This window comes from Galleria mellonella, unplaced genomic scaffold (assembly GCF_026898425.1).
Source record: "Galleria mellonella isolate WM207_F2 unplaced genomic scaffold, CSIRO_AGI_GalMel_v1 utg171, whole genome shotgun sequence".
NCBI classification, from domain to species: Eukaryota; Metazoa; Arthropoda; class Insecta; order Lepidoptera; family Pyralidae; genus Galleria; species Galleria mellonella.
Window position 1 is genome coordinate 3,051,004 of NW_026442014.1, and position 21,389 is coordinate 3,072,392.

General features: G+C 33.6%; 4 protein-coding genes across 4 annotated transcripts; 3 read left to right on the plus strand and 1 right to left on the minus strand.

Annotated features, from left to right (window-relative positions):
- Positions 1–4,180: 4,180 nt before the first annotated feature.
- Positions 4,181–6,645, plus strand: LOC113518059 (uncharacterized). Its single transcript, XM_026902819.3, has 2 exons — positions 4,181–4,291; positions 5,227–6,645. The coding sequence occupies exons 1-2, from the start codon at positions 4,222–4,224 to the stop codon at positions 6,099–6,101; spliced, it is 945 nt and encodes a 314-aa protein (XP_026758620.2). The 5' UTR covers positions 4,181–4,221; the 3' UTR covers positions 6,102–6,645.
- Positions 6,646–8,365: 1,720 nt separating this feature from the next.
- LOC128200205 (uncharacterized) lies at positions 8,366–9,664 on the plus strand. Its single transcript, XM_052892858.1, has 2 exons — positions 8,366–8,444; positions 8,856–9,664. Exons 1-2 carry the CDS (start codon positions 8,375–8,377, stop codon positions 9,575–9,577), a joined length of 792 nt encoding a protein of 263 aa, XP_052748818.1. The 5' UTR covers positions 8,366–8,374; the 3' UTR covers positions 9,578–9,664.
- Positions 9,665–11,077: 1,413 nt separating this feature from the next.
- On the minus strand, positions 11,078–12,395 carry LOC116413516 (uncharacterized). Its single transcript, XM_031913043.2, has 2 exons — positions 12,317–12,395; positions 11,078–11,581 (listed from the first exon to the last, which is right to left on the minus strand). The coding sequence occupies exons 1-2, from the start codon at positions 12,393–12,395 to the stop codon at positions 11,145–11,147; spliced, it is 516 nt and encodes a 171-aa protein (XP_031768903.2). The 3' UTR covers positions 11,078–11,144.
- A 1,753-nt stretch (positions 12,396–14,148) lies between these two features.
- On the plus strand, positions 14,149–15,650 carry LOC113518057 (uncharacterized). The gene is made up of 2 exons (XM_026902817.2): positions 14,149–14,434; positions 15,145–15,650. Exons 1-2 carry the CDS (start codon positions 14,371–14,373, stop codon positions 15,648–15,650), a joined length of 570 nt encoding a protein of 189 aa, XP_026758618.2. The 5' UTR covers positions 14,149–14,370.
- The last annotated feature ends 5,739 nt before the right edge of the window (positions 15,651–21,389 follow it).

Consider the following 21,389-nt stretch of genomic DNA (forward strand, 5'->3'; position numbering starts at 1 on the left):
CGACTAAGGGAAGGCGAGAGATGGGCAGCAGCGTTCCTCTTAAAACACCTCTAAAGCCTGACTGCGGTTGCCAATCCACCTGATAGGCGTGGCAACTACTAGCAAAACCCTCCAAGGGGGAGGCTTATGTTCAGCAGTGGACAGTTAAAGGCTGATATGATGACGATGATAATGATATGATGAAACTTTTATATTATAATATTAGTACATTTTTATTTGCTAAAAAATAAATATAAACATTTTTTTTATTTTATTTTTTATTATTTTAAAATATTACAAAAGCACTATCATTACAGACATTAATGTCTGAGCCTGCATTGTTGTCACATTCTTTTCGTGTTATTTTTTTGGGCGTTTGGGATTTGAATCTTCATCATCAATCATTTGAATCTTTCATTCAAGACATTAACACTTCGACTTTCCTCTACGTATAAATAGCACAAAATACTAAAGTCACAAACCTAGGTCATTGTTTCGGATTCCGGTTTGCATCCGCAATTGCAGTTTTAGGTATGTCAAATTCCTTTCATGGGTTGGATGGATAAAAAGAATTCACACCATTCTTTTTTTAAAATTCATTGTATTATATAAAAAAGTAGGCAGTCGCTACTTTTTAAAAAAAAATTATTATAACCAAATGTAACCTGTGACTTTACTCAATGAATTATAGTTAAAAGTATTCTATTAATTTAGAATACTATCTTTCTGTATTTTTAATAAAACTGTCTAATTCAATTCGATTTATTTATTGCATTCTACAATATTATTTTGAAAGATCTTAATAATTAATCAAGTATATTGTAGACCCTGTCGGGCACAGCAATTAGAAACGAGGAGGGCGTCTTTTTTGAAAATTTGTAAAGATTTCAATAATTTTTATTTAAAAAATAAAATCTAATGTTTAGTTTTATTAATTTGATTTATAAGTTTATTTACTTTCACTTCAATTCTTTAAATAACAAATATCCAAACATTTTTACAAACTTACAGAGTAGTATTGTTAGGATTCTGGACTTTATTTATTAAATGCATCCTTGAAAGATTCAAATATTTTTATAAACAAATATAAGATTAATTATTTTTCTAATAATATAATTAAATTATAACTAGACGATGTACATAGGATCTCCATGTACAGACAATTGAAGAATAATGTATATGAGCAGTCTTAATAGCAATGGAATCCAAACAATAATTTTTATAAATGTCTTTTGTCTATCTGTCTATCTATATATTTGTTCCGACACGCACAATAGCTACTGCACCAAATCCGATGTGGTTTACATAGTCGCATTCGTGATGATCTAATAATAATAATAATATATTAAATGAAGTGTATGTTTTATGACCTCATCAAAAAGACCACACAGCAGTCTATTGTGGAATGCTCTTGCTCGGCTGTGAGCAGAAGTAGATGGAGACGCATTGCGAGGACCTCAATCGTGAAGAAGGGCCTCATCGACGATCCACTATCGTCATAAAAACCACGACCACTCTGTCAAGAGTGCACGACTGAAGAGAGAATGTTTTATTTTAAAACATAATAATAAATTATACTTTATGATAATAAATAATCATTAACTTTCATTAATACTTTTATTTCTGGAATCCACACATAAAGTTGCGAAGTTCACGAAGTTGCGGAGAAAAAAGCTGGTATTAAATAAAAAAAAAACTAATCGTTTAATCATGATAAAATTAATTTAAGATCAAAAACAATATCGTGCATATAAAAGAATAAAAGTCAGAAACCTTTTATTCTTTTTGGAGTCGTTTAAATAAAAAAAAATCGTTAAAAATAATCCGTGTACGATTATAATTCATTCATAACCTCAAATAATATTTATTTAATTGCTAGTTAGAGTTTCCTTTGATTTATGTGACGTAGAATAATAGACTTTATATTAATAACTATTTAGACACAGGTCGTATCACAGAACTAGTCAACTGTAAGTCGAGCTCGTATATCGTTTCAAGCATACATCTAGTACATAAGATACAAAATTTCGTTAATCTAATAATCTTGCAATTATAAATACTGCTCCCATTCACCGGGACCATACGGCATAATTCTATGCGATGTGGTCTCAGCACAGAGTAGGCCACCCCTTCTTTTCCCGTGGGTATCGTAGGAGGCGACTACGGAAACTTAATAGTCGAGAGATGGGCAGTATCGTTCCTTTAGAACAGCGTTCCCATACTTATTTTGTCACTTTCATAATTTTGTCCACTTTGAGAATAAATTATTTTTTAGCGTCCCCATTTTTTCACCTATTTAAAAACCACTATTACTTCAAGATCAACAAATCACCCGCCAAGCCTCTACACAACGCTTTAATTTTATTTCTGGGTCACTTACCGCCCCCTTTAGGCCTGCAGCGCCCACAAGGAGGCGTTATCGCCCACTTTACGAAAGGCTGCTTTAGAACATCATCATATAAAAACCTATGGTCGCTAATTCGCCTGCCAAGCGTGGTTGATAAAACTTTTCAAAAGTCAAAACCTCATGGACATCCCTCATAAGCACGATGAGCTAACTGACCTACCTTTTCATTCTCATCCCTCACAAGTCCCGCCAGTGTATACCTTTAACACTGGCGCGGTTAACTTGTGATTATCACCCATATAAAAAAAGTACTCACGTGCTAATTTAAGTATGCGACTTATGGCAAGCATCCTATCTAGTGCATAAGATCTAGTCGCACTTTTTTGTAAGTGATAATGGAATGATAATCCGACCTTGACTATCGGTGTACACTGATGGTAAGGTAAGTATGAAGTTAAGTCAATTTATTTATAGCACAAAAGTAGCAAAAAAGCATACAGCCCAGCCCAGTAAACGGTCACTGTAGCTTATGGACGACTGCAACAATAGGTATGTCACGTGCACGTGAAGAAATCTTAATACACCCTTTTTGAAGAAGCCCATACTGTAGTCTCCAGAGAACACCTGGGTTGACTTATCGTTAAAATTTTACAAGGTTTTTATTTTGACGGCTATCAGAAAAACTGTGTGAAGATAGATCCGACAGCTTGTATATAAGTATATGTAGTAATGTATAATATATATATATATTATATAAGCGGGGGGAAAGGTATTGTTAGTAATGAGGATCTGACAACCCCATTGCTAGCAATATACCCTATCAGGTCGACCTCCGCGCGGTTTCCCATGGAAACCATCTTGGTTAATTCTTTTTAAATTCGTCACGATGGGCCAACTCACCTGCTTTCATCTTCATCTATCATCACTTACAGGTACCCCGCCAGCGTATAGCGATAGCGTAGACAGGGTTACTATTCCTTTTTCATCCCATGAACAAAACTATACCAACCCTTTAACACCTCGCTAATAGGTACATGACTCTTCTCTTTAGCTACGCTGACGATTGGGTATAAAATTGTTTATTTCGAGTTTTCCCCCACTTACACTAGTGTATGAACCTTTGTTATCTTACGGCATTCCGGAGATCATAGGCGTATCCAAATGGAAGCCGGGTGGATCATGCTTACCCTAGAATTACCTAATGCCCACCACAGGAATCGAACGGAGCTTTCAGCTATGCGCAAAAACATATTTGAGAGTATATATGACCTTTTTAAAGTGCCGTCACACCTGCCCTCCTACCTGGAAAATTATCTTAAATGTTGTATTTCTGGAGATAAAAATAACACTTTACTATCTGTCCTCTACTCAAAGGTTGAAAGGGATTGCTTTAGCAATATGACAGCCTTTTGTATTTCATATGTGTATATTTGTATTATTATTTAAATGGTGCAATAAAAAGTAAATAAACAATACATTGTATAATTAATCTATCACCACACGGAATATTATACTAATATTAGCAGCATTTAATTCCAATTATTAGCTAATAAAATACAAGAACATGTTATAAAATCGTATAAAATCTCCATAGCAACCTCAAGAATGTACTCTAATAAAGTGAGATAAATTTCTTACACTATAACTGTTCCTACCGCGATATCCGACTTTGATGATAAAACCAATAAAAATTTGCATTAGTAATATGCTAAAATAGTATCTCTTTATGGGTATTGGTAGCATTTTTTTTAGACGTTGAAGTGACCCGATCAGGGAACGAGTGGGGGGACCCGTGTTTTGGATATATAAAGTTTGAGAGATGACCACGGGCTATCGTATAGCAATATTAGCATAGGTGGTGATCTCATCAAAATTCGAGACTTGATAGGGCAACAATGTTCACCAAATTCACAGTTCTCTTGGCAAGCCTCGCGCTATCCAGCTGCGTGCCCATACAAATATTTTGTAAGTTTTTGCTGTAATTGTACGTATTTATTAATTATGATGAACTTTACTAATTAATTCCTGTTTTTATACACTTACGTGTGTATAAACTCTTTCACTGCCTCTTCAGGAATAACATATATTGTAGAATATAATATAGGCGTAAAAATATGGTTTTAGAAATATTATTTAAATATGAACATCATATTTTAATAATTAAATATTAAATAAAGAGTTTAATTACGAGAATAAAAATAATCGGATTGATTTACATATATTCTAGTCCAGAAATCTTGACTAATGATTAAGAGTCCCGAATAGTATTGAAACTCGAGCATTGCCAACACAATATACGTAAATCAATCTAGTTAGTATTACAGTTAAAATACGAAGTGTATTTACAAAATGTTTAACAATAATTACTTCTTGTATGCTTGAAAAACAATTTAAAGCGAATGAGATTTAAACCCGCAATTTCTATGCTATACCGCATGCATTTTTTATATTAATTACAGGATGATTTATCATAAAAAAAAATAATTTTAGAATAATTTAACATACTATTTGTATTGAATTATCCCATATGAAAGTAAATATTTCACAGTGTGAAAAGTAATACATTTGATACTTTGGTATTCGTTACATTACATTTAAATTGTAAATTTATTTATATATTAAGTGTCACTATATTCTAGCCAGTGGTAACCGCGTGATAGATCGAGAGATTCTCGTATTACCAATATCTAATATATTTTTTTTTATTATATTAGATTTTTGTACAAGACCTTATTTTTTATAAATCTAACAAACAGTTATTATGATGTTTTTACTAATGATGCCATTTCTCAATTACGTCAGTATTTTATTTCTAGTTCTGCTAACAACGTTTTCTGATACCCATCAAACAATTTTATTTGAATTATTTTGTGTACATAACATACTATTTTCGTTTACAGCTAATGGGGTCGCTGTATCCAGCGGAGGAGTTCCTCTGAGACAACCTATTGGACCGACGGTCACTCCTGCTACGTATCAACCAATCAACCAGCAAGTTTCTCCTACCATAACACCCATCAAATCGGTCATCAACTCTCCCATATATAGTACACCAAGCATAGCTTTTGGCTTCGGAAGCGGTTTCAGCAGCGACATCGCTGGAATAAGGCACTCCACTAGTATAGGCTCGTCGTTTTCGACTGGCGATGCTCGTGCCTACGGCTCTGGAATTGGGGGTACTGGGGAGACATACGCGTCAGGAATCGGCGTAGCAGACGCATCGCCCTCTGGTTCTTACCTACCACCTCTTCAGTCCTCGCAGCAGCGCTACGATAGCTATGGAAACCCAGTACCTGATTACGACAACAACTATATCTCTAATGAACAAGAGCAGAATACTATTACTTACTATCCCTCGCAAAGAAACGAATGGTCACAGAACTACGGAAATGGTTATGCACCGTCCGACTCAGCACAAAATAATGAACAATTCCAGGCAGCGGTCTCTGCCACTCAAAACGCTGGCGATCTCCAATCGTCCACGTCATTGGCTCAAAACCAACAAGGACAAGGCTATCAGACAGCGGTATCCTCAACACAGAACGGGAATAATTTTAGATCTGCAATCTCGAATGCTCAGTCCAGCGATGGGTACTCTAACTTTGGTTCCGCGACCACAGCAACACAGAACATCGGCACATTGAATGCTAGCACCGCTCAAGCTATTCAGCGGAATGGCGGTGCTCTCCAGCAAAGTGGTGCGACCATCATCAGTGGACCCGGAATACAAGCGGCTCAAGCTCACGCTATAAATACTGGATATTATCGTTATTAAAACATAAGTGATGTTGAAAGATTAGTGCAACAATATTATGAGGTGTTGATGTTGAGGTGACGTTGATGACTGTTTTAGTATAACGTACTATATTTGATAAATGATAAAGCGCGTACTGACCACGAATGAGAATTAAATAGAGTCCTTGAAGAGCTAACCTCGTATGTCTTATGTGAAAAACTAACTATATAGACTGAGTTGAGGCTACGATCTGGGAAAAGGCAATCTATATATACGTTCTTGTCTGAATATCTTACTTTCTAATATGTATAGATATATGTATTTCTTAGTAAACTGTGTAACATTGAAAAAAAAAATTAAGAAATATTTATTTCGTAACAAAATTGATACAATACAAATCATAGTACCTTAAAATTAAGACATAAACATTATCTAGTAATAAGTATATCTAAATGCATGCATGCGTGCAACATTATCAAACATATGTTACCACTGGAAACGGCAGAAATCTCGCCTCATTGTCGTAATTATTATTTAATTAATTTATTATTTAAATGTAAATAGGTATAATTTAAATAAAAGACTGTTGATTAAAATGTAAACATTTTATTTAAATCATTAACACTAAATTAAAATAAGAAATTTTATATTAATAGAGTTTTCAATTTACTGAAGAGACTTCTTAGAAGAGAGAAATGTTAAAAAATTAATATATTTCTATTTTTAATCGTTTAAAAGCGCTTCCTTTACAATAAAAAGCATATTAATTTATTATTAATTTTAGTTATAATGTTTCCACTCCACAAATCTTCTGTTTTTACGTCTTGGTAGAATACTTATGAAGTAAATAACAACATAAAGCAATGGATAAACATAAAGCCACAACAACATTTAAATAATAGAAATAAAAGAATAAATATTATTTATTAATAAATACTATATTTCTTACCTTCAAATAAATTATAAGTTAATTATAAATACAGAATATTCCTAAATATCCATCGTCTTTATTATAATAGATTAATTGCCTTGATACAGTTAATAACTAGATCAGATCACTTTACGTTTAGATATAGAAATAATAAATACTATAAACTTAAAGTAATAAAGAATATAATTTCGGGTCGTTGAACGATATAGTAGATACCTAGCCAGTGTATTATGTTGCATCATCGAAGATCATTAACCTTTGGTCCTTGTACTATTATAAAACTGTAAATGCAAGATGACTGTTCATCAAATGTATAGTGAGTAATTATTGCTAGTTTTTTTTATTGTGTAAAAATGAAATGCTATAATGCGGGGTGCTTGCACTATCGATGTATGCTGACAGGGCACATGTAACTTACAGGCTTTTTACAGGCTTACAGGCTGTAAGGAGTAATAAATGAGGAATGATAGATGAAAGTAGGTCAGTCCGTCCATTGTAATTAATTGCACAAAAAATACCACGATGGTTTCCAGGGGGAACCGCGTGAAGGTCGACCTGATAGGGTATATTGTTAACAATGAAGCTATTAAGATCTATTACTAACAATCCCTTTCCCCGACAGTGTTACTAGCTGATACGGTATACGTTATCTTACCTCCACCGCCATCTATCGGGTATAAATTTTTTATTGCTGTTTCGAATTAAAAATTACACACTGGCCACATATTGCACGGATATATTCGATTTTTTTTTTCTATTTATTAAATGGCTGTAAATCTATATAAATAAAAGTTAATTGTTTGTTGGTAAACACATCATTTGAAAACAACTTGGACTAATTTGGCTAATTGTTTACAATAATTTAATAAAAATTTTGAGAACAGCGTCGGTTAAATCAGCTAGTTTATATATATATATATATATATATATATATATATATATATATATATATATATATATATATATATATATAAAATACCTAACTATAACGATTTTAATTTATTCACTCAAGTAATTTATAACTATTTGATCTTAATCGTTAAGCTGTCAATACCCTTTGTTTTGAACATCACACATAGTAATATAAATCTAAAAACACTTCAAGATCCTGGGATACAAAAAATATTCTTCATCTCGAATAACGCTAAATTAATTTGTCAGTGCGCATCTCATCGTTGGCATGAAGTACCTTTCAAGTGAGCAAAAAAGCTTATGAAAAATTACTTATAGATTCAGTTATCGTTATATTATTTTGGATGCCTAGCCAGATTATAGTGGGGGGAGTTACATTTCTAGTATATAAGTCAGGAGAAATGCTTCCGAGGTATCCACAAGCATTAACAAAGGATCAGATTAACTACTGAGACTTTACAAGACCACAATGGCAATCAAATTTACGATCCTTCTTACAACTTTTGCGCTCTCCCAAGCGGTGCCTATACAGATTTTCGGTAAGTCGTAAACAGTTATTAAGATCCTTTTTTTGTTTTAAAAAGATCAATAAACCATAACGGATAACCATCATGCGAATGATTTATATACTTAGGTTTCTAAAAGTAATTTAAATTTAAGTTTAATGAACTTATTAATTTAGAGACAACAGTTAGATACCACATCATGGGCTTAGGAAAAAGGTTTGAACGTATTTCTTTCATTGATAGTCCTTCCAAAAAGGGTTTCCATGTCGTTTAGCAATACGCAGAGTATTTCTTTGATTCTAGGCGTTGTTTGTAATATTTACTGTAATTACAATCAAATTATTGAGATCACTTTTAAAGTTAAACTCTTAAAGTTTGAAAAAAGCTACATGACATACAGTGTTTGTGGCTATAAGTATGTTTTACATTTCTATTCTTTTACAGCTGATGGCGTTGCAGTATCCAGCGGTGGCCTGCCTCAAAGACCAATTGTCAGTCCTCCCATTCCACAACCAAACGTGGCCTTTGGTTTCGGCAGCGGCTTCAGCAGCGACATCGCCGGCGTTAGGCATTCTACTGGCATTAGCTCTTCGTTCTCAACTGGCGACTCCCAAGCGTACGGCTCTGGTGTAGGAAGTACTGGCAACACATACGCAAAAGGGGCAAGCCTCACAAACGGAGCACCTTCCACCTACTATGTTCGTCCAGCCGGAAGACAATACAATATCCATGCAGAGAATCCACAATATACCGCCTCGGCCGCTTCCGCTGCCCAAGTTCAAGGGCAGAATGACGGCTGGGTTCAGAACTACAGGCCAGTTAATCAATACCAGTCAGCTGTGTCCTCTGCACAAAACAGCAACCAACAGCAGTCGGCCGTATCAGCGGCGCAGAACCAACAAGGGCTTGGATACCAATCAGCGGTCTCTGCCGCTCATAACGGCAGGAACTACGGCTCCGCTGTCTCAAACGCTCAATCGCATAATGGTTACTCGAACTTTGGATCAGCGATATCGGCCGCTCAGAATATCGGCGGGCTAAAAGCTAGTACAGCACAAGCTGTGCAGCATCACGGCGCTGGTGTGCAGCACAGCGGAGCCAGCAGCCTCAACGCGCCCGGCATCCAATCTGCGCAGTCGCACGCCATCAACACTGGATATTATTAATGCTTGTAAACAAATAGTGCTAGTAAACGGTCATATGTGTCCTAAATTATTTATTTAAGAACTCGATTATTTAATATTAAATGTTTAAGTAACAATACTTGTTTTATGTTTTCGAATCCTTGTTATGTTAGTTGTAAAAAAATATTATTTGACCATAACATTGGAGAATTGTAATTGTTAAATTTAAACAATACCTAAACTTGAGAGAGATCTGACTACTTTTTACCAGAGGGAGATATTGTATAAAAGTCGTTTGCTTAGGTACCTTTGCCACGTTCGTGTTTCAACCGTGAAGTAGTTGTGTTTGTACGGCTGTGTTTCAGTTTGAAGGGTAGGATATGGCAGTGAATTTACCGGGTACAGAGGAATAACATCTGAGTCCTTACGAATGTCATGGAGTGTATCATGGGAGAAACAATATACTGTGTTACGTCCATATATATAATTTATAATATAACATTTTATTTTCTGTGCAACTTAAAGTCCATATATATTAACTTTTTTAAGACAGAAGGTTTTCTATACAATTATTGATTCCTAATATTCCTAAACATAAATGTGAAAATTTGTAAAATAATTTAGAAGCTCGGGTGTTTGTAATTACGTTTAAACGGCTGAACAGATATAAATTGCATGAAATAGACAGTCTTGCCAAATATAAAATGTGCTTTCAATCCTAATTAATGCGACAAAAAACTCACAATATACGGCTTTTTTTTATTGGTGATAATGGAATGGTAAATCCACCCGCACTAACGGTATACACTGGAGGGGTACCAGTGAAAGATGATAGGTGAGGATGAATAGACAGATCTTGATGAATTCACCTGGAACTTACTACGATGGTTTCCAGGGGGCCGCGAGGAGGTCGACCTTGCAGGCTATGTTGTTAGCAATGAAACTGACTAACTATTTATTAACAATCCCGTATAGTCGTATTAATATTATTATTAAATTGTAAAGTTATAGGTTGTATATTGCGTTCGTAATCAAGCTTAAATGGCTGTAAGGGTTACAATAAAATTTTAATACACGAATAGAGCATATTTTAAATAATTCGACACTTTTTTCTAATTCACGAACGTAATACTTTTTATACCTTGCAGAACATAAGGACTCAACGGGGCACACTTTGAACAGCTATACTAACCCATTTGATACTTTAACTAATGTTTTTGTATAATATAAATATGAAATAACAGCAAAAATATAGAAGTAATAGTTATTACCCAAGATTACGCCCACAGACCGGGATATATTGATTTACCGGGATCAGAATAGTAAATTTTCTCCATTTATATTTAAGACGCCAAAATGTAGCAGAGAATCAAATTTATTTTCCTTTTGATATCTCGTATTGCATTCATAAATTCATAAATCATTCATAAATACAGAAATAATTATAATTATAAAAAAAGTGGACAAAGGTAAATTTATCTCTTAATGAGAACTCTTTCGGTCAATTTAACACAATGGAATTATTAAAATAAAAACTCGAGATTAAATAAAAACTTTATTTCATCGCATGCCATATCAAAATAAAATAATAGGTATTGTTATAAAATTGTTAGTTACTTTTAGGTCTATTAAATGTTATGGTTTTCACATTACGATAAACATGGCCATTGTTGTTTATTGCTGAGACTGTCTTGATTTCACCGTTGCCACCAAACCGCGAATCTGGGAATCGGTTGACACCCCTAAACCAGTTATTCAATTGCCCAAATTCACCAAGTCCCAGTCCTTCTAAATTCAATGGAGCGAAAAGCAGGGGTGACACAAATGGATTTATTGCAGCCGTGGACACAATACTACGGCCAGTGCCAGCTATAGCTCGTCCGGGGGCTGCGTAACTGAAGCTGCCTTGTATGAGCTCTTCAGGATTGTTCGTCACGATATTCCTGGGGACGCCGGGCTTGGAGGGATATTTAGACTCAATATACTTCACTACTGCAGGGTCATTTGATGATATCGTCACCACTGCATCACCAGAAGGTGATGATCCTGAAACAAATTAATCGACTGAGTGGTTATCACTCATTTAAATTTTGTGGAAATCGTAATAGCTCAAGTAAATTATAAAATTAATTAATTTTAAAATTGCGCGTTGTTAACACATATTTTAAATACACTATTAGAACTTAACGCGATGAAAAATTTTTACAAGTAAATAGTACCTATGTACCTGTTTCTTTATTGCCGACGTTTCGACATGGGTTCATCACGTCGTGGTCACGATAAGACTTTTAGATGTTCTTAAGTTCCAGTGTATTTAAAATATTAAAAATTATTAAGTAACATAAAACTCAATACACCAAACAGAAAACAAAAATTCCTAATGCTTAAAACTTTACCGAACTATTTAGCCAGTGTTTTAAGCTGTCGATTAATATTATCATCTTGTGATAACAAAAGAGACTGCTTCTCGGTGACCTTTGGAATATCTCAGTCGGACAATGTAAGAAACTAATTTTTTTAATTAAGTTAGACTGAATTTTCCGAATTAAATAGACACTCGTTGTCTGGTCTGTCATGACAACCTTGAGAGAGTCTTCTATTTTACTAATACTACGTTATTTGTTACTCAAATATATTGCAGGGAATCCATCAGTGGATGCAGGTGGCTTAAGACAATTCTTTATGGCAGTCTATGGAGGAAACCTATGTTCAGCAATGGACGAATAATGGCTGAGATGATAATAATGTTATTTATAGGTCAAACATAAGACACATAGTTACCTTTTAATATTACAGGAATTCCACGAACTGTATTAGATACCGCGATCAATACAAATATTGATAAAATTGCTCTAAACATGTTTGAAGATATCGAAAAAAAAAATATAGTAATATTCTTTATAAATTTGTCGTAGAAATGCTGTTGTAACGAAAAAGCTCAGCTATTTATAGGTTGCTATGGAGCAGCTCTATAATTTTGATAATTAAGGAGTATTTGGGATCACTGAACCCAGACTGTTTGTGTTTGAATACTTTCTGACCAAATGCTAAGCTGATTAATTTGCTCTTATCAGCAAAAATAAAGAAATTAACTGTTCGCCAATTTCTAATCCATGTGCCTTTTATGGCTAGTCATTTACAGTTACATATCCAAAATTCACGTATGGCTCATAAATACGAACAGAAATATATTATAATAGTGACAAAACGGTGACCTTTGGCCGTTTATTAATAGTAAGTAACAGTACAGTCAAGTACATAAGTAAAAGAAATTAATTTGTCTCTTTTGATAAAAAATGCAACTTCTAATTTCGTATTCTGTGGATATTTGTTTCGAAAAAAAATAAAGAAATATACGACTGGCCATTAATAAAAATTAATTAACGTCTTTCTTAAAAATTTCTTGAAATTAATTAACGTTCTAAATTTTAACATAAAGATTTATATGTATAGGTATGAAATATCTGTACTTCACGCGACATACAACACACATACACACACACACAGACACACAATTATAGCGTTACTTGCATCTTTCGTTTTGCCGTTGACAATTTTGGATCCACAATTTGTATACCTACTAACGCCATAGGCTTGAGCACATCACAACGAACCTCATCACAGATTTAAATAGAAATAATCTTTATTTAAATAGATTTGTTATATATATATATATATATTTTAAAATTTTTATTTTTATTTTATCTTTATTTGGTCTCCTAGCAATTGTTACACTTATAAGATTTATATAACATATATATAAAATATATATAAACTCTTTTAAATCGTCACTTTTCAATTTTTATTTCTAATTTTAAAACATTTCGAATTTAAACTTTTCGAAATAGAGTATTTATTTCTTAATTTAAATCCATTATTTCATTGAATTTCATTTATTATAATTTATAGTAGGCCATAGAATTGTGAACAATATAGATATATTTTTTACTTACTCATAAGGTTAATATAGACCATATTAAAACCTCAAATCGGCTTAATTGAGATAAAATATTAAGTAAAGAAAACTTTTTTGAGATAAAAACTATCCCAAGCATAAAAATGTAAGCTAGTAAATGCTATTCTAATTTTTTTTTTTTATTATAATTTACAAGGAACTTTCAGCGCACGAGTCCAACTCTCACTTGACTTTTTACTTTATGATTCTACTACTTGCTTCAGAATGTTATTATCTACTAAGAAGAATCTGTAAGAAACTTAACACTTACTCTTTTCAATTTATTTATGTACCTACGATTTCAGCCAACTCAACATCTTGGTCCTCTACGTCGCCACTAGTCTGAACCTTATACTGAATGTGACTTACTTCAAGTTACTTGACTATATTATGAGTACAATTTACATCAATACACTACCTATCTAATAATCAACAAGATTTCTTATATGTATACAATACGATTAATTTATTACTTATTTAAAAAATACTATAGATATAGCTGAAATGACTAATGACCACCAAGTTGCTACACCAAGCCGGTTCTAATATAACACCTGACATTCTATCAATATACAGTTAGACTGTTCAAAGGTCTGTAACATCTTAACATCGTGCAAAAAGTCGATGATTGCTTTGAACAATTGACTTTCTGGCTTGTACAAGTCCGTTATTATTATAGTGTTTTAACGTTCGCGCATAAATATTTGGAATTAAATCCAGGTGTTAAAATGGTAATTTTGGGAGAATTATAGTCATAAGGCAGGCGCGAGGAAAATTGATCTGTCGTCCGACGAATATTAATATTTATTAAGAACCGTTTGGAATGAATATAAACTGAGAATCCAATGTCCCGCTTGCATTTCGAGATAGAGCTTGCATCATGAGGATATTTTCGCAAGCAGTGCTGCTTATCACCGCTGTAGTTGTCACCGCGGCCTGGACCAGTACGTATTTTTGTTACAAGATAATCCGTCTTTAGATAACCAAAAAGCTATATCCTCCAGTTCCAAAATCAAAACTTATCTAATTTGTTCTGAAGATTTTGGAAATCATCTAGCATATAGTCCTGTTAGCAAACTAATATAATTACAATATGAACGATTACAACTGTCGATGTATCACTCGCGTGTTATTATGATGATTTTGAGTTACAGTACCCTGTAATTTTACTGTCACATGTGTATTAGTTGGCTGCAGATATAGATGAGATAGAAGCACGAATTTGTCCCTGTACTCGTACAAAGTCTGTTATTAAATTGACTACACTTATTTCGTAGATCAAATGTTCATCAAGAAAAGTATTAAAAATATCCAATAAAAACAAACTAATCACGTTGACATTTATAGAGATTTTGTTTTAAATCAATATTGGTATGTAGAAGCCAATTTAATTAACTTGCTAGTTATTAACATTATAACAGCTGACTGTTATAATGTTAATAACTTTTTGTTAAATGTTAACAATTTTTTTTCAATACGACTACTGATAGTCGTACTGAAAAAAAATTGCATGCTTTATATATTAGCTGAATATGGAACTGTTTATGTATCGTATAAGAACTTTGTCATTACCTATTTAAACCAAATAAAGCATTCTTATTTTTAACAAATAAATATGAATTGTTTCTCATCCTAACGTCCTAATTGTTTGCAGTTGAGCACAAACCGAAAATCAAACGTCAAGAAGCTTTCAAACCTTTCAACACAAACAGTGGACTAACGGGAGTTGCTAGTATTGCTGGCGTCACCTCTCGAAATGGTAGAGTGTCATCGCTTAGCGGAATCAAATTGTTCCCTTCAGTAAACCAAGAAATTGTTGGCAACGGTGACGCGAGACAATTCTTCTATCCACTTACGGTTTCTAAAGAAAGTGATGGAAAATTTGCATCCAATAGCATCCAAGTCTACCCAGGTTCTGTGATTGTGTCAGCTAAATCTGGATACGGTCCAAATGTAAAGTCGTGGCCAGCAAAATTGGATTTGCCATTTGACGGTGACATCTTTCTACAACCTGATTTAGACGTATTCAGTACTGCAAGAAACTTAGACACGTGGTTCCCCAAGAACATATTTAGACCTATAGTACCACCGACTATTGACAACTTTAGAAACAACTGGCTTTACCCGACATACAATCCTTTTGTTAATATATGGCGGTAAATATATTATGGTATTTTAAAAATGATTAAAATAATTATGACGCCTTCCTTGTATTGAAATAAAATATTTATTACTGCTTGATGATTTCATTCTCTTTTCGGTTGATCGCATACATGGTCCGTATTTTTAAGGGATGTTAGATAGATAGCTACTTTTTATTGTTTCCTCCATAAGATTACAATAGTAAACTTATTATAAATACACTACAGCGATCTCTGATCTCTACCAGACAACCTTTGATGATAATGGAATGGTTACCCCGCCCGCGCTAACGATATACGCTAGCGGGCATTAGTGAGGGATGATAGGTGAGAATGAAAAGGCAGTTCAGTTAGTCCAGCGTGATGAATACACCTGGAATTCTGCACAATGGTTTCTAGGAGAGACCACGTGGAATTCGACTTGAATATATCCTATATTGCCAGCCATTGCTAGTAATATACCAATGTTAATAATATCCAAATCCCATTGGATTGATAGTCAGAATTACTAACAATCCTTTCCCTTAATCCTAATATAGTCCATATTGCACCTATGTGTATTCCCTCAGGATGATGTAGTCACATGTCATGATATTATTAAAAAAAAAACATATCCAAGACAGTTGGACTGTAGTAAATGTTTGACTGTAACGGTTAAGCTATTATCCTCGGCGTGATCTATATTCAACGTCTATAAAGAGTCCGTTGCTCTTTGGTGCATTCGTAAAAAGCAGACAACCATCAGACGGTTTTGAATTCTTGACTATCTCCGAATATGAAATGACTAAAGAATTAGCATTGGCAACGTCTTATATGACGAGAATTTTATTAATTAATTAACTTAAGCTTCATTAAATTAACTTAAAGTCGAGTTCATTCGAGAAGATCCTTTTTTTTAATTATTTTTCTTACAAATTATTACAATAAACACACAGTACTCGGGGGTGAAGGGATTATTAGTAACGGAGATTAGCAATCCTATTGCCAGCAATATACCCTATCAGGTCGACCTCCACGCGGTTCCCGCTGTAAACGTAATTGATTTATTTTTAAATTCGGCACGATGGACCAACAAACCTGCTTCATCATCATGTATCATCCCTCACTGGTACCTCGCCAGTGTCCACCGATAGCGCAGGCGAGGTAACCATTCCATTGTCATCTATAAACAAAAATACACAGTACTTAGCTTATGACAGTACTGGCAACGCCCTTCGCTAGATTCCCATATTATTGTACATAAGTTATATCAGCATTAGAAATCGTACACCCACTCCACACAATCATTATGCAATGGTGATGAAGGGTGATTCTAAACAATTTTAGTCATCGAACTACTTTATATAATTAAAATAAACTATTTATCTATAAATAATATATAAATATATTTATAAATATGTTATATATATATAACATAAATACCATGTAGTCCCGGCATAGAATTGGCTATGTTTTTCTTTCCCGTAGGTGTCATAAGAGGCGACTAAAGAAACTTAATGGTCGAGCGATAAGCAGCAGCTTCCTTCTTAAAACATCTTCAAAGCCTAACTGCGGTTGCCAATCCGCCTGCCAAACGTGGCAACTACTAGCAAAACCCTCCAAGGAGGAGGATTGTGTTCAACAGTGTATAGTTAAAGGCGGATATGATGAAATATGTACATACAATATAATTGTTAATAAACAATGACTGTAAATAAGAGACATTTAAGAAAAATATTTATGAGGGGTTTTAAAAAGAGAATTAGTAACCACAATAATGTTTTATATTCTTGTCTGTCTGTCTATTTGTGCCAAAAGGCCGGCAGCACACCTGCAATGCCTTTGGTGTTGTGGGTGACCATGGGCGGCGGTAGTCACTTACCATCAGGTAAGCTTGTTTGCCCCCTGTGTTGTAACAAAAATAAAAAAATATCACATAAAAATTATTGTACCAATTTGGATGCGGTTTGGTTTTAACAGTTGTGTGCATTTTATCTTGTTAATCTTGTTATACTATTAAAACATATTTCCTATATCATTGATTTTTCTACTTCTAAAATCCACGCGTTAGAAGTCGCGAACAAAACCTAATAAATAATATTAAGAAAAAATTTTTATTTTAAATCTAAATTTTCGTGAGAATATTAAATTTTTTACTATTTATTTACTTAAATTTATCTTTAATGTACCTTATAAATTAAAATGATACCTAGATAGGTAATAAACAATTATAACAACCTACGAGTTTTACACGTTGGCAAAAAAAACATTTTATAATGCAATATCAAATAGAATGAAATCGTTAATTCGATTATGCATATGTTAATCTATACCTTCGTCAATTCTGATTGATAATCTTATTATTGCTGTATAAGGTTTATTTCCGATCTTTTTTATTCTAAGTTATTTGCATGGCTGTGTTTCGGTTTGAAGGGTGGGATATGGCGTCAATTTACTGGGTACAGAGGAATAACACCTGAGTCCTCAGGAATGGCAACGCATGGGGGGTATCATGGGCGAAACAGTATACTCTGTTATGTCCATAGTACTGCTCATGTCTATAGGCGACGGTTACCACTTTCCATCAGGTGGACCGTCAGCTTGTTGGCCATTCTAAGTAGTATAAAAAAAAGTTTTGTTGAGGTTTCAGTACATTTGGGTGTACTGTGTACAGTGTCTGAATATTAGGTTTGTCGTTGTAACTATTTAGAGTCACATTTACTTACAGATATAGGCGTTTGGCATTGTGAATACCAAGTTGGTTAAAACTAAGAAGTTGGCTTGACGGCACCATTATATGAAGGTACATTCCACCAGTAAATGTAAAAGGTCTCCTATTTTATTACAGTATGTACAATTTGGTGACTGCTTAACTCCCATAAGGTCCATAATGTCCATGGTACTACTCATGTCTATAGGCGACGGTTACCACTTTCCATCAGGTGGGCCGTCTCTTGTTTGCCATTCTAAGTAGTATAAAAAAAGGTGATAAAATTTGGTGCATGGAATATGGCCAGATTGCAGCATGAATGCTGTAACTAAATAGTATCTCGAAAGGCATGTTGTAGGTCCTATCTAAATTATTCACAATTTTAATATTATTTTAGTCAATGTGGAAGAAAATTGTAATTTATTATTAATATTTTAAATTTAATTAATTATAATTTACATTAAATATTTTCTCCCACGCCAATTTGTAAAAACAAAAAATTATAGAATCACGCTGCTCAAATGACACACATTCACGCCAAAGTGTGACAGCGTCGCGCGCGCAGTGTTCGCGGCGCCAGCGTCACGATGCGCGTACTACTGTTGCTCGCTCTATCCACGGTGTGTCTGGCCGCGCCACAACTATCCAGGTCCAATCTGCAACGTGGATATAATGGTGAGTCATCGTCATCTTCGTATCAGCCTTTAACTTTCCATTGTTAAACATAAATAAGCCTCCACCTTGAGGGGTATTGCTAGTAGTTGCCACACTTAGCATGCAGATTGGCAACCGTAGTTAGGCTTTAGAGATGTAATAAGAGGGACGCTGCTGCCCATTGCTCGCTCTCCCTTAGTCGCCTCTTACGACACCCACGGGAAAGGAAGGGGTGGTCTATTCTATGCCGGGACCACACTGATAAGTGTACTGCACAAAATCTTAACATATATATAAAAATCTCGCGTCTCGATTTTCATTCGCGCTAACTCCGAAACCGCTCAATCGATTTTAAAGTTACATTATCTTTTATTTGATTTAGGTCTATATATATATATATATATATATATATATATATATATATATATATATAAATTGTTATTGTGACCTCTGTTTGTTAAATAATATATATATAAATAATATATATATATATATATATATATATATATATATATATAGCAATAATTTTTGTACTGGCACCTATTACTAAATATTTTTTAATAATAGATGACAATTATCTGTTGTTTGCTCCAACTTGAGAGATAGGATAGTTATTATTCAGATAAGAAACAAATGACCCGATAGGTGGCAGCAAATGGCAAAACAACGTTTACAGGAACAACTAGACATATATATATATATATATATATATATATATATATATATATATATATATACTTAATTAATTCAGTGTACAAGGAAAGGTTTCCTATCTTTGTTGCTTCACTAACTTGCTCTCTTACAATGGTAGGTAAAATCTTGATGAGTAATCAACGACTAATTGAATATTCAATGTCAATTCCGTACAAAAATATTTTTCGCATAAATTAGCAACCGAATAGGTTTAGTGTACATAGATATATGGAAGGCCTCGCACAAATGAGAAATTTATCTTTTTTTTTAATTGCTGTTAAAGTTTTTAATATTTCGTTAACTCTTTAACTCTCTACGCTCTTTTGCTCTCTACTGTTACTTGTATAGAGAATTAAACAATTTTTTTTAATGATTATTAAATGGTAACTCTGGGACATTGGTAAAAACTGGCGGTGCACCAGTGAGGCATGATAGATAAAGATGAATTAATTGCGATGGCCTCCAGGGACCATTCCAGGTTTCCGCGATATTATCTGTAACTGCTGAATATAGACATCCTCCATAGAAGTGGGGTTCTACCAACAGTTGCCACGTTTGGCAAGCGTGGTATTTTAATCACTGTGTTACTACAGCAGACATTTGAACTAACAGAACAATCAAATAGAGGCAGTTAAAATGTAGACTTTTGTCTTGCGATGCGATTATATATGTAGACGCAACCCATTTTATTCGAATAATCCTCTTTCTTTTTATTTCATATAATATTGTTTATCATAGAGTAAGTATTGAAACAGATAGTTCCATTTTAATTTTGATTGGTTATATTTAATACATTAGTTGTAATAATAATTATTTAAAAAAAAAAACACTAAAACATTAAAATATTAATTAATAGTGACCATTTCGATAATTTGTGCTGCGTGGTCCCAGCATAGAATAGGCGATCTCTTCCTTTCCCATAGGTGTCGTAAGAGGCGACTAAGAGAACTTAATAGTCCAAGGATGAGCACCAGTCTCTCTTAAGGCATCACCAAAACCTAACTGCGGTTAATAATTCACCTGTCAAGTTTGGCAACTACTGGCAAAACCTATATTTAACAGTGGAATCTCAAAGGCAAATATAATAATACAAAATAAAAAATCCACTAATTTAAGTTTCTTTATTTAGTTAAATGTTATTTGATATCTTGGAAAAATCACTATTTGCAGTAAATTTTTAAATGAAACAAAATACCTACATTAATAATACAACTACAATTTTATAATTAGAGAGAAAGTTTGCTTATTGTGCAGTAGCTTTCACTGATACCTCTGTAAATAGTAGGTGCATAGTGCACCCACTGTTGTTACTGTCAACCGTATTCCTCAGACATAAAGATCAATTTAAAATGGATCACGAGATGCATAAAAATACATATATGTAGAAACGGTAAAACCGGATTGCTTTTATGTCATTCGCCATATAAAATTAATATCAAGTACATGTTACAAAATCAAGAAGTGAATCACGATTAAAATATATTTTTATACGAAAATTATAAAGAAGAAAGATTTAAATGTTTGTAATGGATAAACTAAAAAACCAGTGAACCGATTTTAAAAATTCTTTCACCTATAGAAAGCTATATTATTAAGGAATAATATAAAATATGGTATATTAATAGTAATATAGAAAATTCTATTTAGCAGTGCGAGGCCGGGGTGAATCACTAGCATTTTTATAAAATTATGTATTTATAGGAGGTTTCAATTCGCTTGTAT